Source organism: Lissotriton helveticus, chromosome 8 (genome assembly GCF_964261635.1).
Source record: "Lissotriton helveticus chromosome 8, aLisHel1.1, whole genome shotgun sequence".
Classification (NCBI taxonomy): domain Eukaryota; kingdom Metazoa; phylum Chordata; class Amphibia; order Caudata; family Salamandridae; genus Lissotriton; species Lissotriton helveticus.
Genome location: NC_136069.1, coordinates 1588149534 through 1588173231, shown reverse-complemented (window position 1 = coordinate 1588173231; position 23698 = coordinate 1588149534). Strand labels below are relative to the sequence as shown.

The following is a 23698-nucleotide window of genomic DNA, read 5'->3' as shown; positions in this document are numbered from 1 at the left end:
TGGTGGTGGCTCTCTCGCGCAACTCTAAGCAAAACGCCCTCAAATTTCAGGGATATCTTGCGGCGGTCGCCGAGTGGATGACTGCCAACTGTCTCCAGCTGAATGCCAACAAGTCGGAGGTGTTGTTGGTGGGTAGAGACCACGCTCTATGGAGCGAGCACTGGTGGCCTAAGAGCCTAGCACCGCCCCTGTCCCTAAGCAAGCAGTGAAGAATCTAGGGGTCTGGATGGATGCTTCACTTAATTTTCAGACTCAGACAAAAAAAGAGACAGGTACCTGCTTCGGACTGCTGCGGGGACTCAAATCCATTCTGGGCTTCTTCAACGCCCGTAGTAGGCATATCATCATCCAGGCCCTGATTATGTCAAGACTGGACTATGCAAACTCACTGTATTTGGGAGCTAATAAGTCTGAAGTTCAGAGTCTACAGAGAGTCCAGAAAGCGGCTGTAAGATCCCTTTTTGGTCTGCGCCGAGTCTGCTGAGTGACAAGCCCCATTCGCCGTTTACACTGGTTACCTGTGGCTAGGCGCATCGAGGTTAAGGCTTTTAATATAGCCTTTAAAACTCTGAAACTGGCATCTCCCAAAATCTTGACTGAGCCGCTTTCACCTTATGTCCCCTCTCGCCAGCTCCGTTCTGTGGGACAGCATCTGCTTGTGGTTCCTAGAGTTAGGAGGGTTCATGCTGGTGGTCGTTCCTTTTGGAATAAAACAGCCATCCTCTGGAATTCTTTATTGGCCCATATTTGGGGGTTCACTAACTACCTCGAATTTAGGATATCTCTAAAAACCTTTCTTTTCCCCATTCCGTAGGTCCCAGGGCCTTTCATGTTCTGTCACCTCACTGCTAGTTAGTGCCTGTTTGCTGGGGCAGCTGTCGCGCATAATAAACCCGTTAACATAACATAACATGTGATGATGTTGGTAAATTTCATGATATGGTCATTTGCTAATTAATTTTCCTATCCGACCTTGATAATAAATTGATGATACAGCCATCTCTTGGTTCATTGTTTTTTTTGGGGCATATCATTCTTGTTAGTCTGTTAAGCATAGGTTTTGGTATTTGTGTTTTAACTTCTTTTCCTTTAGTTAATTGTATATATGTGTTGTATGTGGGGAAAAATGTGCTATAGTCTATACTCTGTTTCAGGGTCGTGGATTCTTGCCTTTGTCATAGTTGCTGGGTGACAGTGTCATTCCTGTAGTCATGAATGACATTACAATGTGTTGTGTTGATGTTGTAATTTGAACCGTGAATGTAGTTATTCTGAGCTGTTCCTTTGATGGTGGTCTGTAAGCTGTACTTGAGTAAATACCTGGAACTGGACCTGGACAACTTGTGACGTTTCAACTTGCCAAATACTTAATAAAAAGGGCAGGAACCACCTGAAAGCAGCTCCAGAGAACGGCTAGTGGAATTAACATCTTTATCTGCAAGATATCATTAGAAGAGTCCCAACAATTGCACTTGGCACTAACAATGATTGGGCACCCTGAGAATAAACTCTGGGTTGCAGCTCTTCTGAACTTGCTAAGAATTCTCATGAAGGGACAGAAGACACAACCCATTGCGCCTGAGTAAAAGCTTGAGCCCCAAGGCTGGGTACTTTAATTGCCAGCTGCCCTCCAATATTGGGACTGAATTTTGGTCCTAAACCTGCTGAAAGTGCTGCCTGGATTGGTTGAGGATAGGGGTTGGCTGGCAGTGCTTGATTTGTAAAAAAATAAAGTGCCAGGACTCTCATTAGGAGCCGGCTGCAGCTTGCACCACACATTGCCCGTGCCAGCACTGCCAATGACAGTAACAACACAGCTATGGACCCTCACACCCCTACAAGTGTGACAATTTGGACTATTTCAGGCCCCCAAAGCTATAAGAATGCCTTGGGTGGCATGTAAAAGTCATTATTAATTTATATGGAGTTAATAATTAACTGTTGCTGTGGTTATCTTTAAATTAGCCAGAAAGCGCCACCTTGTAGCAGACTGTCACAAGCGCTAGTGCTGACAATTAAGTGATGGCGCAGAGCACGAGATACCACTGGCTAAAAACAAGCACCAGATGCTGAAAGCAGGGCTGGTGCTAGCCATGGGCAGTGTGGACAGCTGCCCAGGGCCTCACACGCAGCCGACCAGCAAAGGGCCCCGCACCAGTGGTGTGTCCTGTTGTTTCCCTGGCGATCCATTTGAAAGAAAGGTGTCTCTTTGCAATTAGGGTCCATGGAATGGGCCCCCCCCTCCTCGGGCCTCTCAGGGATAGTATCAGGAGGCCTAGGGGAGGGCGACACTTCCTCTTTTTCCAATTGCAAGGAGACCATTCAGAGACACTGCGGGATGCCAATTATCCAACATTTTAGCACCCCCCCAGTTTTAACTTTCACCCCACAAGTAATTCTCACACCTTCGGCCTGATAATAGCTGCAAAAGAGGTGCTTGCAGGAGGCTGGGAGGAGGAGCTGCGGCCCAGGAGGAGTCTGCACAAAGCAGCTTGCTGAGCTGTGTCACTTATGTAAATTAGAGAGGCCTTGCACTTTCCCTTTTGGACCAGGGCACCGCAAATCCTAGAATCAGCCCTGACTGGAAGTGTGCCAATGTAGAAGGAAGCTGGCTAGAAGAACAAAGGACAGCCTAGCCTCCTGGTGAGTATGGAGATATACAGAAAGGAGAAAGAACTATCCACACAATAGCAATGCTGCACGTGCCCCAAGTTAAAGTATCAGACTTACAAGTTTCTCTGTGGTGAGCCCTTTATGTCCCTGATGTCCATCAGCCCCCAGTGGCCCCCAGCAGGGACTCGAGTTTATTCAATCCTGCCTCCTGACATGGAAAGCTTTAGCAAAGTTATTAGGTGAGGCATTCTTCACAAACTCTTGCAAACCTTGTGCAAATCCATGATGCTTTGTGAAGCTATTTAAATCTCCTATAAAGCTCTGCTTTGTGAAAGAGCCTTCGTGCCCTGCTGCATACACTAGGCTCTATGGTCTGCCTGGCATTGAAAAAGACAATCACATTTGGTGAACTCTTAAATAGGGTGTCTTAAAGTTCCATGTCTTCGAAACATCTGTGATTTCTGAGATAAGGTGTTCTGAAGTGTTGCTTTATAAGACTATCATAAGCGCATTTGCCAGTTGTTACAGTATTGGCCAATTTAATTTTTTTACAGCCGCGGCCTGTGAATCCTGGTGTTTGGGAATTAGAGATTTGCCTTATCCCGCCATTGGAACTCCCACTCTTTCCCAGGTGACTCCCTCCTTCACATTGTCGAGATCAGTCAGGTGGGCTCTGTGTCCTCTTTTAGATGTAGAGTGTGCTTCACAGGTGTTGGTGTGTGATGCTCCAGAGCAGCAGAGCACCTTCAGGAGGCTAGCCTGTCTTGAGCTGCACCGGTGTTCCAGAATGCCAAGGTCTGCTCTGCTTCGTAGCAGTGTGTGCATGGGCACAAGAAAGAGCGGGCCTAATGGTAAGGCCCTGGAGGGGAGGCCACATGGTTGAACCTTGTGAAGCCTGACCGGGTTGTGATCTGAACTTACTTGGACTTACTTGAATTGAGCTTACTAGAATACAACTTACTTGAATAGAACTTACTAAAATAGAACTTACCTGAATTTACTGGAATAGAATTTACTAGAATATAACTTACTAGAATAGAATTTACTTGAATTTACTAGAATATAACTCACTTGAATAGAACATTATTTGAATTTACTGGAATAAAACTTACTAGAATACCACTTGCGTGAGTATAATGGAATAGAACTTTCTAGAATGCAAACTAATTCAACTTACTAGAATAGATCTTACTTGCATTTCCTTGAATAGAACTTACTAGAATAGAACTTACTTGAATTTACTTGAATAGAACTTACTATAATACAAACTACTCGAACTTACTAGACTAGAACTTACTAAAATAGAACTTACTTGAATTTACTGGAATAGAAATTACTAGAATATAACTTACTAGAATAGAATTTACTTGAATTTACTAGAATATAACTCACTAGAATAGAACTTATTTGAATTTACCTGAATATAACTTACTAGAATACCACTTGCGTGAGTTTAATGGAATAGAACTTTCTAGAATACAAACTACTTGAACTTACTAGACTAGAACTTACTAAAATAGAACTTACTTGAATTACTGGAATAGAACTTACTAGAATAGAATTTACTTAAATTTATTAGAATATAACTCACTAGAATAGAACTTATTTGAATTTACTGGACTAGAACTTACTAGATTACCACTTGCGTGAGTTTAATGGAATAGAACTTTCTAGAATACAAACTACTTGAACTTACTTGAATAGAACTTACTAGAATAGATCTTACTTGAATTTACTTGAATAGAACTTACTAGAACAGAACTTAGTTGAATTTACTTGAATAGAACTTACTATAATACAAACTACTTGAGTTTACTAGAATAGAACTTACTTGGATGTACTTGAATAAAACTTACTAGAATAGAACTTACTTGAATTTACTTGCTTAGAACGTACTAGAATAAAACTAACTTGAATTTACTTGAATAGAACTTACTAGAATGCAAACTACTTGAACTTACTAGATAGAACTTACTTGAATTTACTTAACTAGTACTTACTGGAATAGAACGTACTTGAATTTACTGGAATAGAACTTACTAGAATACAACTTACTTGAACTTACTTGAATAGAACTTACTAGAATACAACTTACCTGAATTCACTTCAATAGAACATACTAGAATAAAACTTACTTGAATTTACTTAAAAGAACTTACTGAATTACAACTTACTTGCACTTACTTGAATAGAACTTACTAGAATAGATCTTAACTGAATTTTTTTTTAATAGAACTTACTAGAATAGAACTTACTTGAATTTACTTGAATAGAACTTACTAGAATACAAACTACTTGAACTTACTAGACTAGAACTTACTTGAATTTACTTGAATATAACTTATTAGAATAGAACATACTTGAATTTACTGCATTAGAACTTACTAGAATACAACTTACTTGAATAGAAGTTACTAGAATAGAACTTAATTGACTTTATTAGAATAGAACTTAATTGAACTTACTAAAATAGAACGTAATTGAATTTACTGTAATAGAATTTACTAGAATAGAACTTGCTAGACTAGACCTTACTTGAATAGAATTTACTCTTACGTTCCCTTGTGATGAATCCTTTAATAAAGGTTTCTATGGCCCTATAAAACCATTTGCAAAAGCGTATAAGCAGGGGCTGTATTATTTGTAATATCCTTAACCCCTTCGCTGCGGGGGTTATTTTCCCGCTGTGCTGGGGGGAGGGGGGTGCGCACAGCGCCCGCATGCTCATGACGAGCTGAGCTCGTCATGAGCAACGGCGCTCCTGTGCTCATGACGAGCTCAGCTCGTCACAGGTGCATTACCTGCCGTGGAAAGCTCAGTACAGCAGAGGAATTATCCGCGCATGCGAGCGTTCCACGGCTCATGACGAGCTGAGCTCGTCATGAGCACCGGAGCGCCGTGAGCTCGTCATGAGCATGGAAGAGGATAACAATTCCAGGAGGCAGCATCCCTAGGGGTGAGCACCTGGTGCCAAAGACCATGTGTGGGGAACACTGCGTTATGACAACCTCATTACATCTCTTGTTGCATTCCTGATGTATGTGGGCATTATTTACGTATAAGTTGCAGTTTTGTTTTTGAAAGTAAAAGTGCCAGCTGAGCATTGATTTATTAATTGTTGTCTTGTGCTTTGATGAGTTCTGAATTTGTAAATAAATGTTGGGCTTCTCTGCTTAGCTGTCTTAATGTGTAACATGTAATCCATTCTGGGCCCAGGAATAAAGTGTCCCCATGACACTAGGGGGAGAAGGTCACATTTAAAACTGTTTTTAACAGGCACGAGGATATACATAAACTTACAAACGTGTCGATGTTATCCTACGTGTGCAAATGAAGAAACCCTCAGCCCAAATCCTAAACTTGCTAAGGAAGAAATTCAGCTATACTTGAATATTTTCCATAGCTGGGGGGCGGACATCCTAGGTTTGCTGGGAAAGTCCTGGTTAGGGCAAATTTCATTAATTTTAGCTTCTATCCTGTCTTTTTTGGTGAGGGTGAACTGAACAGAAAGGAAACACGTTTTCACGAGACTCTGTGACACATAAGTTAGTAGCTCCCAGCAGAAAACAATTTAGTTAAGAAAGATGACGTGTTGGACTCAATGCAAAATTCAACCAATCCGGATTCTTTGAATCTGGGCTAGTCTTATGCTCTTGCAAGTGTATATGCTTGATCAACAGAATAGAATTTAGGAGTGCAAAGAGCTTTGTGACTCAGATCCCCACAGATACAAGAAATGCAGTGTCCACTTCTAGATAACTCAAAGTAACCTAGCGCAGAGAGGCCCACTCCCTTTCTTGCTCACGCTCCATTTCTGTCTGAGCCCTCTCTCACTTCTCTCTGTAGACTCTGAACCTTTCTCCAGTTTTAAGATTGTGTACTCAGGGTCTCCTCTCAGGGGTTGTGGCTGTGGTAATATCAGTTTCTGAGTACCTGCAGTGCTAGTCACAGTACCATAACATAGTACAGAGCGGGGAGTTTCGTTTCGAAGACGGGCCTTGGTATGAAACCCCAGGAGGCAGGTAGGTACACGAACAGGTACTTTACTTAGAAACAACTGACAAGTGTGGGAACCACTCCAGGAGCCAGGATGTAACAAGCTCAGCCCCCCAGCTGCTGACAGAAACTCCAACTGACAGAGATATAGCTCTCAGACTGACTTTATCACACACTAGCAACCAGTCCCGACCTTGTCCGGGTGCAACAGGCTTCCCCGACCCCCGCCTGCCCCGACATTGTGCAGCAGCCCGGGACCCCGCCCGCCCAGACCCCCGCCCGCCCTGACATTGTCCAGCAGCCCGGGGCCCCGACGTTGTCCAGCAGCCCGGGCCCCCGCCCGCCCCGACATTGTCCAGCAGCCCGGGCCCCCGCCCGCCCCGTCCCCCGCCTGCCCCGACCCCCAACTGCCCGGACATTGTCCGTTTGTCCCCCGGAGCCTTAACTCAGCCGCCGCTCCTCCCCCGCGCTCCTCAGTTCACCGCTCCGCCGCTCCACGCCGCTCCTCGCCGCTCCTCCTGCCTGTCCGCTGGTCCTCACCGCCTGTCCGCCGCTCGTCACCGCTCCTCCCCCGCACCATGTCTGCCGCTCCTGGACGCCGCTCCTCCCCGCGCTCCTGACGTCAGCACGCAGGTCACGGCCGGCGCTACTTCGAAGGGACTACTTTATTTTAAGGTACATTTTTTAAATAACGCATATTTTTATAGTTTATATAGCCTATGTCCATCTGCACACCCTGACGATTACAATGATGTATCGGGTGTGTGGATTGGCGCTGTGGTTCCCGAGTTTACCCGCCTCAAAGGTTCAAAGTTCTTGCTTTATAATAGTAGTATAGATTTCACGTGACTCAGTATTCTGCTCCAGTGCAATATAGAAGTCCAGCCAAACTATGACAGAAGACAGGATGCCACAGGTTGAAAAGTAATTTTGAATCACTATTCAATTATGGGCCATGCACCTGCTATAATTGTTTGGTAACTGTACTCCTGTAAAGCGGTTCTGATGCCAGGTGGCCATATGCCTGCTATAATTATTTTATAACTGTACTTCCATAAAGCGCTCTAATGCCACGTGACCATGTACCTGTTATAATTCTTTAGTAAATGTACTCCTGTAAAGCGCTTTGATGCCACTTGACCATGTACCTGCTATAATTCTTTAGTAAATGTACTCCTGTATAGCGCTTTGATGCCACTTGACCATGTACCTGCTATAATTGTTTAGTAACTGTACTCCTGTAAAGCGCGTTGATGCCAGGTGTCCATGTACCTAATATAATTCTTTAGTAAATGTACACCTGTAAAGCGCTTTGATGCCAGGTGTCCATGTACCTACTATAATTCTTTAGTAAATGTACTCCTGTAAAGCGCTTTGATGCCACTTGACCATGTACCTGCTATAATTGTTTAGTAGCTGTACTCCTGTAAAGCGCGTTGATGCCAGGTGTCCATGTACCTACTATAATTCTTTAGTAAATGTACACCTGTAAAGCGCTTTGATGCCAGGTGTCTATGTACCTACTATAATTCTTTAATAAATGTACACCTGTAAAGCGGTTTGATGCCAGGTGTCCATGTACCTACTATAATTCTTTAGTAAATATACTCCTGTAAAGCGCTCTGATGCCAATTGACCATGTACCTGCTGTAATTCTTTGGCTCCTGTACTCCTTTAAAGCGGTCTGGTACTTCCAGGCCATGTGCCTCCAATAATTGTTTGGCAATTGTATTTCTGTGAAGCGCTATGATGCCAAGTGACGTGACCATCTGCCTGCTATAATCGTTTACTACCTGTACCCCTGTAAAGCGCTCTGATGCCTCCGGGCCATGTGCCTATTATAATAGTTTGGTGCCTGTACTCCTGTAAAGCGCCCTTAAGCCTCCGGCCATTTGCCTGCTATAATTATTTACTACCTGTACGCCTGTAACGCGCTCTGATGCCTCCGGCCATGTGCCTGCTACCTTAGTTTGGTACCTGTACTCCTGTAAAGCGCCCTTAAGCCTCCTGCCATTTGCCTGCTATGATTATTTACTACCTGTACGCCTGTAACGCGCTCTGATGCTTCCGGCCATGTGCCTGCTACCTTAGTTTGGTAGCTGTACTCCTGTAAAGCGCTCTGATGCTTCCGGGCCATGTGCCTGCTATAATTCTTTGGCACCTGTACTCCTGTAAAGCGCTCTGATGCCTCCGCCCATGTGCCTGCTATCATAGTTTGGTACCTGTACTCCTGTAAAGCGCTCTGATGCTTCCGGGCCATGTGCCTGCTATACTTGTTTGGCACCTGTACTCCTGCCAGGCGCCCTGATGCCCTGCTATATATAAGCACATCAATTAATAAGCGAGGTCGGGGCGCTGCCTGCTCTGCGACTGCTCGCGGCACTAAGACCCGGGAAGCTGCCTGTGCCTGCCGCAGCCCTGCCTGCTGTGGCACACGCGCTGCGCTCTGCCTGCTCGTCTGCTGCCTGCCCCGGCTCCGGCGGAGCAGGTGTGGTGGAGGATGGCGAGGCGGCGCAGGCAGCAGCAGCCCGGGGAGGGGGGGGGGGAGGAGTGCAAGGGAGGGGCCGGGGAGTGCCTGCTCCGAGCCCTCGTGGGGCAGAGATTAATGTGTGTTTATACATGTAGACAAGCCTGCGAGCGGAGCGGCGTGTGCCTGTGTGTGTGTGTGTGAGTGAGTGCCTGCTGCTGCCTGCCTGTCACCGCGCGGGGAGAGCGGGGAGCAGACGGGAGGGCGCCTGCACGGAGCAGGCAGCATGGTACTCATCCTCAACCACATTCTCATCGCAGTCCTTCAATTTTTCAGACGGGGCCAGCAGGTCTTCCTGAAGGCGGAGGAGAAGCCGGCATGCTCGGACGCCCTGCAGGTAAGAGACGGCGTCGCCAGTCCCCGCGTCCCCTCTGCGCGCTGTGTGATCTTGTGACAGCTTGAAGTTATTGCTGCCTCTTGGGCTGTGTGCAGTGCCAAGCCTACACTGTGTACAAGCACGTGTGCAAGGGGGTGGGGGAGGGCTGCAGGTGAGAACGAATCTGTTGGTACAGCAATAAAGTGCTCAGACCCCCAAAGTGCTCGTATTTCAACTTTTCACCGCTGTGATCACGTTCACTTCCGATTAAATGTCGGGTCTAAACTTCATTTTCTCTTGAAATTGTCATAATTGATGCAGATGTCGAGTCCCGTATGTAAAGGTGTATATTTGTACTGGACACGTGGTGAACGGGGGACCCTCCAGCCGAGGGGGGGGGGGGGGGTTATTTGCATCTATGATGTTAGACTTCGGGAAGGGTAACTGGTGTTAAAGTGCATAGATTCCGTCTGCAGCATGTTGTCAGCGTTGAGCGCGCTTGATACTAAATGTCTGTGCGACATGGAGCACACACCTTGTAGTTAAATATAAACTATGTTTGTTTTTCATGAAATGTGGAGCGAATATTTGTTGAAATGCTGGACATCGCAACGTTTCAGTTTTGGGGGTAAAAAGGAACGCGTTTTTACGAAATGTCTGCTGGCTGGAGGTAATTGGGAAGGGTCAGGGTATGTGTTGCATAGCGCCTAATCCTGGTGTGCAGGCTGTGTTTAATAGATTATGTTGGTGAACACACGAGCAGCGGCGCAGGGAATTAAGTGAATTGCACAGGATCACAGTGTGTTTTTTTTTTTTAAATAAAATCAGCTTCAAACTCCAGGTTTCTCCAATTCACAAGCAGTGCTGTGGTCTGCGGACCACCTCTTCTCGACGTGTGCGGTCTTTGTGGGTGGGTAGAAGTGTTGTGGGGGGGGGAGGGTTTTTGTGTCCCCTGCATAGGCTGTGACTTCAGCTAATGGAATGGTGCGCTATTTAAAGCGCCGAGAGTGAGAGTGCGGGCTGCAGGGTTCGCTTTCGTGCTCTGGCGCGTGCGGGTCTTGTTGTCACTGCTCTCGTTGTGACGTGGGCTAGCTGCATACATGTGCGGGGGGGGGGGGGGCTTCGCAGAGGGTGCTGGCTACGAATAAAGGGACACGCACTCAATTGTAATGTTAAAATCAGGGCCCTAAGTGACACTTCCTGCCAGGTCTGACTGCCTCACAGAAGCACAAGGCGCACTCACCAGAAGCCCGCTGATTGGACCTAGTGTGTTATCGACCTCGGAGGGATGAAAGGTCGCGACAGCCCCACCGGATTGAGATGTCTATGGATGGCTGATTGGTTGTACAGACACTCCTTGCAGTGCCTGCATTCGGTGCTGTTCAAAGCGCTTCACATGAAGGAGCTGTGTCTGGGAGCTGGATATATGAATACTATGTTCCAATTAATAACAATGCTGCTTGTATCTGTCTCATTGGTAGGAGTAGTAGCGAGGGGGTGGTTTAATGTTATTGCATAATTACTGGTTGTAGTAGTGCTGTGCGTGTTATTTCGTCGTTAGAACAACGAGTTCGCATAACACTAGTATTTCTCTTGCGCCTACACCCGTGCTAAAACAATCCCCGTTCCCAAAAATAGACCGGAGAGTGGGGTGACGTGGGATAGTTGTACAGTTCTTGCCCCTGGGTCTGGAGTACTTCAGTATTAATCCCAGCAGCTTCTCTTCTTGACCCAGTGGTGTGATCTTGTGCAGATCGCCTGGTCTTCGGCTCTCTTGCCCGCCTTAATTGGAGACATTAGTTACAGGCGCGGGACCAGCACAAAAAGAAAGATCACTAGACGGGTGGCACAGGCTTTGCAGAATTTCCAAATATTTGCGCGTTTTGAGTGTGTCTAGCGCTTGTTTGCATCGAGGCGCGGGTGGACGGGCGGTCATTGCCGCCCCCCTCCCCATGGTATGTCATTTACGTAAAGATATTCTGAGGTGCAGGGACGCTGGAACGAGACCCTGCTGGGAGTTCAGTTTAGCCCCAGCACCTGCTGGTGCCCAGAAATGCTGGCATGCGCGGATCTCGGCTACACAGTTATGCAGACTGAGCCCTACGCGTAGCGCCTAGTGCTTTTATAGCAGACCACAAAGCGCCAGAACAGCACCGTAAATGTCACCTTTCTGATTTAACTCTTCAAACTAATTTCAAGAGGCACCCAGCTTTGTCAGTGAATAAGCGAGGCACTGGGAAACGAACCGACTTACCCAAGATCACACGGTGAGAACAGGGAGGAAATATGGGTTTGGACCCCATGTCTCTTATTTGCAAGTCTAGCAGTGCATTCTGGTCTGGATCAAACGATGTTCCTGAGGAGGTGGGGGTGGGTCAGGTCGGGAACACACCGTGAGTGACTGTTGAGTGTGGACGCTGATGTACAGTAGTGCAGTGATGGTGACAAGGTGGTGTGCACCAACATCCGAACCGTCCTTTGCGGAACCAGAGAACCATCTTGCCAGTGGAGGCTGTACAGTTAAACCTCACTGTGTGATCTTGGTGCAATCACTTAATCTCCCTCTTTAACTCCGTTTCCTTGTCTCCCGAAGTGGGGAGGTGCCAAGGACCTGGTCTAAGTGCATTAGCAGAAAGTGCTCGTCCACGTGAAGTAAGTGCCTGCTTGAGCTTCTCCTGTTAACATGCGCGTCTGCTGAAAGGCTGCGCCTCCTGCGGGGCCGCTTCTTCCGTTATTGATCGCAGGCTGCTCATCACATTCTTCCGGAGGGGGGGGGGGGGGGGGCGGCTGATGGAGAGGGGGGGAGAGAAGCAAAATCAATTGTTTACTTGTGACAGAGTGCCCGGCGCCCCTGATTGGACGAGGCTCCGCCGCCCCGGGACCACTTCGAAGAATTCTCCCTCTGCGTTATTGACCCGCTGTTTGAGTGATTATTATAGCGCCGGCATGAGCAGCTAGGGGGACTCGCACCGCTGGCGCACGCAGCTGTTTACATTCGGTGCTTCTGCAGCGTTCTGGCTTGTGTTTCGTATAGCGCCTACACCGCCCACAGCGCTTACTAATTCTATTTTTTGTGTGATATTTTCGATAAACCGGTGCTGGTCGCGGCGGGACGTCCTTTCCATGGCGGGGGCATCCCTTGGACCATGAAATGATGCTTTATTAGGGTCGGTTTTGCACAGTTTTCACCGGCTTAAGTCACTGTTACTATCGCCTAAAGACAGAACAGGTTCTTTTAGGAGCGAGACTATCCTAAGTTCAGACACAGTGTGTTTTAGGTGTGTTAGAGCAGTCTTAAAAATGTCATAAACCATTAAATTGTGGTCGAGTCATCAAAGAGACCTACCTCCATGTTGAAATCAGGCAAAATCCTTTGCAAATCAAGTCCAGAAATTCTAAAACTGCCTTAAACCCGGTGGGAGGGCCGAGTTATACAGGGTACAGCAGACCTTCATGTCTCAAGACAATCTTATGACTTTTGGGCCTTATTTACAAGTAATAGCCCGCCATTTAAGACAGTCTAACGAATGTGCATTGAAACTTTCCAAAGATTTTAAAACCCCTGCACAGATCAGGCCGTTTCACCTGGCTTATGACGGCCCTAAAACGGTCTTAAACCAGGACTTCCCCTTCATTACTTCAAGAGGATGTGGATTAAGGGCTAGAGCGGCAGACTTTAAAGCTGGGGAACCGGTTTGGAGTCTCGGCAGAGACGCTCAACACCCTGTGATTCTGGGCACATCACTGAATCTTCCCGTGCCTAACAACATGAATGTGTCCGTCCGTCTGGATTGCAACTGGTGCTGATGTAAAGCGCCCTGATACCTTCGGGTCGAGTTCGCGCTATATAAAACAAAAAAAAAGAAACATCTTATTTTATGTCTGTCCCAGGCAGGCGTTGACCTCTGATGCCCGGCCGTATTTTCAGAATCAGGATATTCACATAAGATACATCTACAAGTAGTCAGTTCTTGAAAAGCTGGCAGCCCCTGACCTTCATGGCCCAGTGCTCGCTGCTGGACTGCAGCGTACATGAGAGCACTGCCCGGCACGTGGACAGTAAACAGCCCTGAAGTTACCCAGTGGCTGCAGGGAGCTTCTCTGCACCATCCCTTGCAGCAGTGTGTTGCACCTTTATAGCCACACTTTGGTGTGTAGGTGCACATATGTCTTTGCCTACCGAAATTGACCTTTATAGCAGTGTACCGTGTGCATTTGTTGAATTTCTCTTAGGGGTGGGCGAAATTTGCATGGTCGCTACACAAAGCTCCGCAAAACAGTAGAAAATCTCTGTAAGCACGCAAAAGTTCAGCGAACACGCGTAATTGCTTATTCCGCCCGTTCGTGATGCTTTTTTCCTGTTTGCGAACACTGTTTACGTGCTCAGGGGGGGAATATCTCGCGAACACGCATTTTGAAATCGCAAACAAGCAAAAAATTCTGCGAAGTTGCGGATCACGGAATTTTTGGCAATTCCGCGTTCTCTGGTGGGAGGTCCACTGTCAGGAGGCGCAGTCACATCACGAGCTTCTCTCATCACTACATTAGTATTATTTCCGGCTCCATTGGCTTGACTGAGAATTCTATGTTTTGTGTATTTTATGCTTCTGAAAAAACAATTTACATGTTGTCAATTGGCACAGCAAGGCGGTGATCACCGCTGACCACGGGACATTGGTGGCTGGATTGTAACCTTTTTTTTTAGTTTAAAAGTAAATTTTTTATTAAGACATCAATAAAACAATTACACCAATAATAACATTGCACAATATGATGAAATACCCATAGGTTAAAAATGTGAATTCTTTACAAAGTTGTATAATACAATTTGACACTCATGTCACAAAAAATAGGAAGAGAATGAAAGAAAGTAAGCAATGTCCTGTAACCCCGTGTGTGCTAACAAAATAGGAAGTGTCTGCCCAGAGGAGGGTGCAGGCCTCCCTTCAAGGGGACTGGCTGACTTCTAATGCCCACGTGCCCACACTGTGTGAGCAGAGCTGTCACGTGACCTCCTTCTCCACCAGTTTCATTCTCTGCCAAAACAGGCCTGTGCCCAGAAACAACACGAGCCCCGCACTTTACTGAATAAACAGCTGCTTTCAAATGGGTCCTCGTGAAACATTTTGCGTTCGATTTCGAATTATGTACCAGTTTATTCTAGGGCTGTGGGTGGGGGTGTTAAACAAATCGACCCTGTCATTGTAGGGAGGTCTGTGCATTTATTGTATAGACATAGCAAGTGTGTGCACTTGTACAGCAATATTCTGTGGTTGGACTTTTGATAATATGTTTTATCTTTCCTGTTTTTTTGTGGGGAGGTGGGGGTTGTTTTGTGCGGACCATGGACGCTAAACCTGTCCTCAATCCGGTTTTTGACATAAAACAATTTTCTGCCGGCTGCTGAGAGCAGCGCGCGCTCGCCACAGATACCATCAGCTCATTAGCCGGGACGAGTTTGTCTTTTTATGTGGAGTTTTGTGCAGTTGTTTATGAAAACATGCAGAATACAAAGCAGCCGCTTTTCATCAGAGACGCAAGCGAACGAGTGTCAAGAGATGCTTCCCCGGAAGCACGTAAAACATTGTAAATATGAAACAAGCACACCAGCGCTATACATTCCAGGCATGCTAGGCGCTGTCTACGCCTGGTTAGAACTACTCTGTCATAACTACACTTATTACTCACAGATTGAAGCGCACTGCTGGGGCATAACGTGGGTTTTTAAGTTGTTTATTCTTGCAATGCACCCTGCGTATTCAAAATCAAATGTATCTGAACCCAGAGGTTAGATAGTCATCTATACGTATAAGAAGCTGAAGTTCCAATCCCTGCTCCTCTCTTTCCCCAGTTATGTGATCCTGGGCAAATTAATCTATCTCACTGTCATTGTGTTCTTTTATATTTCTTGAGCAGGGCCATCTCCAAAAAGTCATACATTTACATTGGTGCATATCCCCCTATGCACAGATGTATGTATATGTATTGGTGCCCATACTCCTATGCACAGATGTATGTATATGTATTGGTGCCTATACTCGTATGCCCAGATATATTTATATGGATTGGTGCCTATACTCCTATGCCCAGATGTATTTATATGGATTGGTGCCTATACTTCTATGCACAGATGTATGTATATTTATTGGTGCCTATACTCCTATGCACAGATGTATGTATATGTATTGGTGCCTATACTCGCATGCCCAGATATATTTATATGGATTGGTGCCTATACTCCTATGCACAGATGTTTTTATATGGATTGGTGCCTATACTCCTATGCACAGATGTATGTATATGTATTGGTGCCTAAACTCCTATGCACATATGTATGTATATGGATTGGTGCCTATACTCGTATGCCGAGATATATTTATATGGATTGGTGCCTATACTCCTATGCCCAGATGTATTTATATGGATTGGTGCCTATACTCCTATGCACAGATGTATGTATATTTATTGGTGCCTATACTCCTATGCACAGATGTATGTATATGTATTGGTGCCTATACTCGTATGCCCAGATATATTTATATGGATTGGTGCCTATACTGCTATGCACAGATGTATTTATATGGATTGGTGGCTATACTCCTATGCACAGATGTATGTATATGTATTGGTGCCTAAACTCCTATGCACAGATGTATGTATATGGATTGGTGCCTATACTCGTATGCCCAGATATATTTATATGGATTGGTGCCTATACTCCTATGCACAGATGCATTTATATGGATTGGTGCCTATACTCCTATGCACAGATGTATGTATATGTATTGGTGCCTATACTCCTATGTTCGGATGTATGTATATGTATTGGTGCCTATACTCCTATGTTCGGATGTATGCATATGTATTGGTGCCTATACTCCTATGCAAAGATGTATGTATATGGATTGGTGCCTATACTCCTATGCCCGATGTATTTATATGGATTGGTGCCTATACTCCTATGCACAGATGTATGTATATTTATTGGTGCCTATACTCCTATGCACAGATGTATGTATATGGATTGGTGCCTATACTCGTATGCCCAGATATATTTACATGGATTGGTGCCTATACTCCTATGCCCAGATGTATTTATATGGATTGGTGCCTATACTCCTATGCCCAGATGTATGTATATTTATTGGTGCCTATGCTCCTATGCACAGATGTATGTATATGGATTGGTGCCTATACTCGTATGCCCAGATATATTTACATGGATTGGTGCCTATACTCCTATGCCCAGATGTATTTATATGGATTGGTGCCTATACTCCTATGCCCAGATGTATGTATATTTATTGGTGCCTATACTCCTATGCACGGATGTATGTATATGGATTGGTGCCTATACTCGTATGTCCAGATGTATGTATATTTATTGGTGCCTATACTCCTATGTCCAGATGTATGTATATTTATTGGTGCCTATACTCCTATGTCCAGATGTATGTAATTGACTAAGCATTTCCAGTAACAGACCTTGAAACCCACCCTTATCAATCAATCAATCATGTGTTTGTTAAGCGCTACTATTCACCCGCAAGGGTCTCAAGGCGCTGTGGGACGGGGGTTTCGCAGGTTCCAGTCCATCAAGGAGGGGGTCTGTCGAAGAGCCAGGTTTTGAGGTTTCTTGTGAAGATGGGGAGTGATGTTGTCTGTCTGAGGTGGAGAGGGGCGTTCCATTGGGAGATTTCCAGGCATCCACAGGTAATACCTTGAGTAGATTTCTGGGAATGTGGAATAGTACTCACAGTACAATGTTGCTTTGGGAAAAGGCAGCCCGACTGCGTAATGCTCAAAAACACCAACGTTTTGTGGGTGTTCACAAACTTTCAAGGCAAACCACTCCTCGACCCCTCTACTCCCCCCTCGTGCATGCTTTACCACTGTAGAGCTGTGTGCAGTGCCATGTTGTACATTCATTTACCCCTTTTGTCGACCCGAGAGCGCTTGGAAGGCTCAATGCCAAGAGCTTGAGCTATGCACAAACTAGATCTTTTATTTTACATTTTCAATTCTTATCTTCAGATCTCCTGGTCAAGTGAAGTGAAACGCAAAGGTACATTACAGGGACAAAGATGCAGGGCGGTATCTGAGATGATGCAGTATTTAAAACTAAATGTTCTTGTCACAGGTTGATGGAGTTATTGTGACATCAGCCAGGCAATACTACTTCAGTTCCGGTATTTGGGGCAAGCCAGGTCATTTATGGAAAAGCTGAGCCCGGAGGACGGGTTTTCTCTTAGAGCCAAACCAGGAGTCGCGACATCCTCGCGTGGGTGTAGGGATGCACGTGGGGTAGGGCAGTGGCGGACCGGCCCATAGTTGGGTGTGGTCATGCTTTGAAAGACCGGGGGCCCTGATTGGCCGGTAGTGCAGGCAGTCACACTCAGTCATAGGCCACACTGACTTTGCCCCAGCTCTATATGACTCTCACACTAGCCTGCTTCAGCCTCACCCTTCTTCTAGGCATCTATTTCCTCCACCTGCAGTTTCTCTCCGCTCCCATTTCTAAACCCTCCCCAGGCCAAATTCCTCCCCCTTCTCTCGCACAAGCAGGGTTGTATTGGAATTAAAAATCAGCCCGGGCATGCTAAAAAAAAAGTGGCCCACATTTAACTATTGCCTTTATGCAAAACTCTGCTTCTGCTAAATTTTATTAAAAAAGGGGGCGGGGGGGCAAAAAAATACCCAGATTAATTTACACTGGTGAAACACACTTGAAAACAAGTGAGCACACTTCTGCTCAGGCCCCCTGCCCCTGCTTAATATGCATACATTAATGGGCCAGCACAGAGAGAGAAAAGGAGTGACACCTCTGCCCATTGATAAAAGGGAGGTAATGGACGCCCATCTGCTTCCAGAATGGCCACTCAGGCCACCACTGGGCCGCTGGCGGCATCCGAACAAAGCAGAAATCACCCAAATCGGTCCCCCAGGCTGTCCAAAAAATCAGCCCACATCTGGAACTGGACACCGGCTCCTCGGGCATTGGCCGAGTGCCCACATTACCAATCTGACCCTGCTCACAAGTCCCTCATTATGCAGTCACCTATTTCTCAACCTGTCTCTTCCTCACACCCGCCCATCTTCCTATGCCCTTCCACCTCCCTATCCTGTCTTTCAGGTTTTCGTCTCCTATCTCACTCAGAGGGATGTATGACGTTACAACGCATACTTTTACCACGCATACCTTTACAACGCGGTTTTTACCACGCATACCTTTACAACGCATAGCGCTTAGAGGTGCTGGATAGTGGTAAGTATAATTTTCTATTCCAACTCCAGTCCCCGTGGACACTAGGGAAGCTGTTGGAATGAAAATTAAACTTATTCCCTTTCCTAGAGCGCCCCCAGCACAATGCGTTGTAATAGTTTGCGTTGTAATGCCAGCGTTGTAATGGTATTGCGTGGTAAAAAATGCGTGGTAAAGGTTGTATACCCACTCAGAGTAATGTGCCGGGGAAGGTAGGGACTGGTAAAAGCATCACATGGGGATCGCCGGAAGCAGTGACAGTCTCGACACTACACAGAGACTTCGGGCAGCTAGGAGGAAAGTGGAGATGGATGGTATCTCAGTGGCTACGTAGGTTTGCTTCAGACTCACTATGCAAGAACGAGTGAGTGAGGCTTGGTGTGAGAGGATAGGGGTCAGGCATATATATGTGTGTGGTCTGAAGTCTGGGTTGGTAAATATCCAGGCACAGCAAACAATCAATCAAACCATACTTGTATAGCGCTACAGTCACCAGCGAGGGTATCAAAGCGCTAGGTTGCAGGGCTTAGTCGAAAAATCCAGGTCTTGAGTCTCTTCCTGAATTCCACCAGTGAGGGTGACGTCTGGAGGTGGAGGGGAAGGCCGGTCCAGGGCTTGGCGGCGAGGTAGGAGAAGGAACGGCCTTCGCTGTGGCTTCAGCAGGTGCACGGTGCCTGTGCGAGGGCCGGGGTGGCAGAGCGATGGTCTCTGGATGGTTGGTGGAAGTTCAGGCAGTGGTTGATGTATGCTGGTTCTAGGTCGTGGAGGGCTTTGCAGGCGTGTATCGATATCTTGCATTGGCATCTTTTCTGGACGGGGAGCCAGTGGAGGTTCCTGAATGTGTGGGGTGATGTGGGTCTGTTTGGGCAGGTTGAAGATGAGTCTGGCCGCTGAGGTCTGTGTCGTCTGTAGTCTCCTCATGAGTTCGGTGGTGGTTCCTGCGTACAGTGCTTTGCCGCAGTCCAGCCGGCTGGTGATTAGGGCTTGAGTGACGGAGCTCACATGCTCAACATGTGAGCGGGCATGTGCAAGTCTCAGAGTGGTATGGAAGTGAGGTAGGCTGCATGTGAGGGTGCGTGAGAGTAGGGGGAGAACTCCGGGGAGAGGCTTGTCAGTGTATAATCATTCCTGCTAAAATGCTCGATGAACAGATTGGATGGGGTCTGTGTCTTGGACTGGTTGCACTCCTGGACAGCTCGCTTTGTTTTTGGCTTATGGATCGTAGAGAACCTCAAGCCGGAGCCGGACACGTGGCGTCAGCCTTCAGCGCCTCTTTCACCTCTAAAAAAGATTGAGTGAAACACACTGGACCCGATTCACAAAGATTTTTCTGTGAGTGGCGGAGTGAAACATGCTGGACCTGGTTCACAACGCCTCTCCTGTGAGTAGCAGAGTGAAACACGCTGGACCCGATTCACAGAGCTGTTTCTGTGAGTAGCAGAGTGAAACACACTGGACCTGATTCACGAAGCTGTTTCTGTGAGTAGCGGAGTGAAACACGCTGGGCCCGATTCACACAGCTTTTTCTGTGAGTAACAGAGTTAAACAGACCGGACCCGATTCACAGATCTTTTTCTGGGAGTAGGGGAGTGAAACACACTGAACCCGATTCACATATCTTTTTCTGGGAGTAGCGCAGTGAAACACGCTGGACCCGATTCACAGAGCTGTTTCGGTGAGTAGCGGAGTGAAACACACTGGACCTGATTCACAAAGCTGTTTCTGTGAGTAGCGGAGTGAAACACGCTGGGCCCGATTCACACAGCTTTTTCTGTGAGTAACAGAGTTAAACAGACCGGACCCGATTCACAGATCTTTTTCTGGGAGTAGGGGAGTGAAACACACTGGACCCGATTCACATATCTTTTTCTGGGAGTACCGGAGTGAAACACGCTGGACCCGATTCACAAAGCTTTTTCTGGGATTAGCGGAGTGGAACACTCTGGACCTGATTCACAAAGCTTTCTCTGTAAGCAGTGGAGTGAAACACACTGGACCCGATTCACAGATCTTTTTCTGGGAGTAGGGTAGTGAAGCACGCTGGACCTGATTCACAAAGCTTTTTCTGGGAGTAGCGGAGTGGAATACGCTGGACCTGATTCACAAAGCTTTCTCTGTGAGTAGCGGAGTGAAACACACTGGACCCGATTCACAGATCTTTTTCTGGGAGTAGGGGAGAAAAACACGCTGGACCCGATTCACAAAGTTTTTTCTGGGAGTAGCGGAGAGAAGCACGCTGGACCTGATTCACAGAGCTGTTTCTGTGAGTAGCAGAGTGAAACAAACTCGACCTGATTCACAAAGCTGTTTCTGTGAGTAGCGGAGTGAAACACGCTGGGCCCAATTCACACAGCTTTTTCTTTGAGTAGCAGAGTTAAACAGACCGGACCCGATTCACAGATGTTTTTCTGGGAGTAGGGGAGTGAAACACACTAGACCCGATTCACAGATCTTTTTCTGGGAGTAGGGGAGTGAAACACGCCGGATCCAATTCACAAAGCTTTTTCTGGGAGTAGCGGAGTGGAACACGCTGGACCTGATTTACAAAGCTTTCTCTGTGAGTAGCGGAGTGAAACACACTGGACCCGATTCACAGATCTTTGTCTGGGAGTAGGGGAGTGAAACCTGCTGGACCCGATTCACAAAGCTTTTTCTGGGAGTAGCAGAGTGAAACACACCGGATCCAATTCACAAAGCTTTTTCGGTGAGTAGCGGAGTGAAACAGACCGGACCCGATTCACAGATCTTTTTCTGGGAGTAGGGGAGTGAAACACACTGGACCCGATTCACATATCTTTTTCTGGGAGTAGCAGAGTGAAACACGCTGGACCGATTCACAGAGCTGTTTCGGTGAGTAGCGGAGTGAAACACACTGGACCTGATTCACAAAGCTTTCTCTGTAAGCAGTGGAGTGAAACACACTGGACCCGATTCACAGATCTTTTTCTGGGAGTAGGGTAGTGAAACACGCTGGACCTGATTCACAAAGCTTTTTCTGGGAGTAGCGGAGTGGAATACGCTGGACCTGATTCACAAAGCTTTCTCTGTGAGTAGCGGAGTGAAACACACTGGACCCGATTCACAGATCTTTTTCTGGGAGTAGGGGAGAAAAACACGCTGGGCCCGATTCACAAAGCTTTTTCTGGGAGTAGCGGAGAGAAGCATGCTGGACCTGATTCACAGAGCTGTTTCTGTGAGTAGCAGAGTGAAACAAACTCGACCTGATTCACAAAGCTGTTTCTGTGAGTAGCGGAGTGAAACACGCTGGGCCCAATTCACACAGCTTTTTCTGTGAGTAGCAGAGTTAAACAGACCGGACCCGATTCACAGATGTTTTTCTGGGAGTAGCGGAGTGAAACACGCTGGACCCGATTCACAAAGCTTTTTCTGGGATTAGCAGAGTGGAACACGCTGGACCTGATTCACAAAGCTTTCTCTGTAAGCAGTGGAGTGAAACACACTGGAACCGATTCACAGATCTTTTTCTGGGAGTAGGGTAGTGAAACACGCTGGACCTGATTCACAAAGCTTTTTCTGGGAGTAGCGGAGTGGAATACGCTGGACCTGATTCACAAAGCTTTCTCTGTGAGTAGCGGAGTGAAACACACTGGACCCGATTCACAGATCTTTTTCTGGGAGTAGGGGAGAAAAACACGCTGGACCCGATTCACAAAGCTTTTTCTGGGAGTAGCGGAGAGAAGCACGCTGGACCTGATTCACAGAGCTGTTTCTGTGAGTAGCAGAGTGAAACAAACTCGACCTGATTCACAAAGCTGTTTCTGTGAGTAGCGGAGTGAAACACGCTGGGCCCAATTCACACAGCTTTTTCTGTGAGTAGCAGAGCTAAACAGACCGGACCCGATTCACAGATGTTTTTCTGGGAGTAGGGGAGTGAAACACACTGGACCCGATTCACAGATCTTTTTCTGGGAGTAGGGGAGTGAAACACGCTGGACCCGATTCACAGATCTTTTTCTGGGAGTAGGGGAGTGAAACCTGCTGGACCCGATTCACAAAGCTTTTTCTGGGAGTAGCAGAGTGAAACACACCGGATCCAATTCACAAAGCTTTTTCTGGGAGTAGCGGAGTGGAACACGCTGGACTTGATTTACAAAGCTTTCTCTGTGAGTAGCAGAGTGAAACACACTGGACCCGATTCACAGATCTTTTTCTGGGAGTAGGGGAGTGAAACCTGCTGGACCCGATTCACAAAGCTTTTTCTGGGAGTAGCAGAGTGAAACACACCGGATCCAATTCACAAAGCTTTTTCGGTGAGTAGCGGAGTGAAACACACCGGATCCGATTCACAACGCTTTTTCGGTGAGTAGCAGAGTGAAACACACCGGATCCGATTCACAAAGCTTTTGCGGTGAGTAGCAGAGTGAAACACACCGGATCCAATTCACAAAGCTTTTTCGGTGAGTAGCGGGGCTGTTTCATACAAAGTGAGTGTTGCACTTGCTAATTTGGGACACAGTCTCTAACACCGTTTTCGGCTGACTCTTGTCTTAAATAAAGAAATGGAGTAGCGCTAGTTTTCCACCTTAGGTAGTGGTAAATAGTTACCTGTGAGTTGAAGTTTAAGGTGCTGTGCTGCTTTGACTGTAAATGTAACAGCACTTTCAGAATCTGTAAAGTAAAGAACAGGATGTAACACAATAACGTTACACAAAGCAACATTACAACACAAAAGATAGCATTTGACACATATAGGCAAGCAGAGTGCAACACAACAGTCAAAACACATTACATTGCAATAATGCAGCACAAAATTACAATAGCACAAAACAGAACACATCACCAACATAACAAAATGCTACTCAGCAAATATGACAAACTTTCTTGTGACACACCTGCTTTTGTAATATGATGGTAAAGGGAGTTTGCTTCAACACAGTCTTAAATTACAACCAAGCACGTGAAATAATGTGTCAGAAATGTTTTTTGTCTTACTCCTACCTTAAGTATAAGCTAGTCCTGAATT

The 23698-nt window shown here is 46.5% G+C and overlaps 1 protein-coding gene across 1 annotated transcript in view; it reads left to right on the top strand.

Annotated features, from left to right (window-relative positions):
- Positions 1-9235: 9235 nt before the first annotated feature.
- Positions 9236-23698, top strand: part of PDE2A (phosphodiesterase 2A) — a 1220867-nt gene continuing 1206404 nt past the window's right edge. Inside the window, exon 1 of the mRNA XM_078658599.1 lies at positions 9236-9473. Within this exon, the coding sequence (XP_078514725.1) occupies positions 9363-9473 (111 nt within the window). The 5' untranslated portion in view covers positions 9236-9362. The remainder of the gene's footprint in view (positions 9474-23698) is intronic.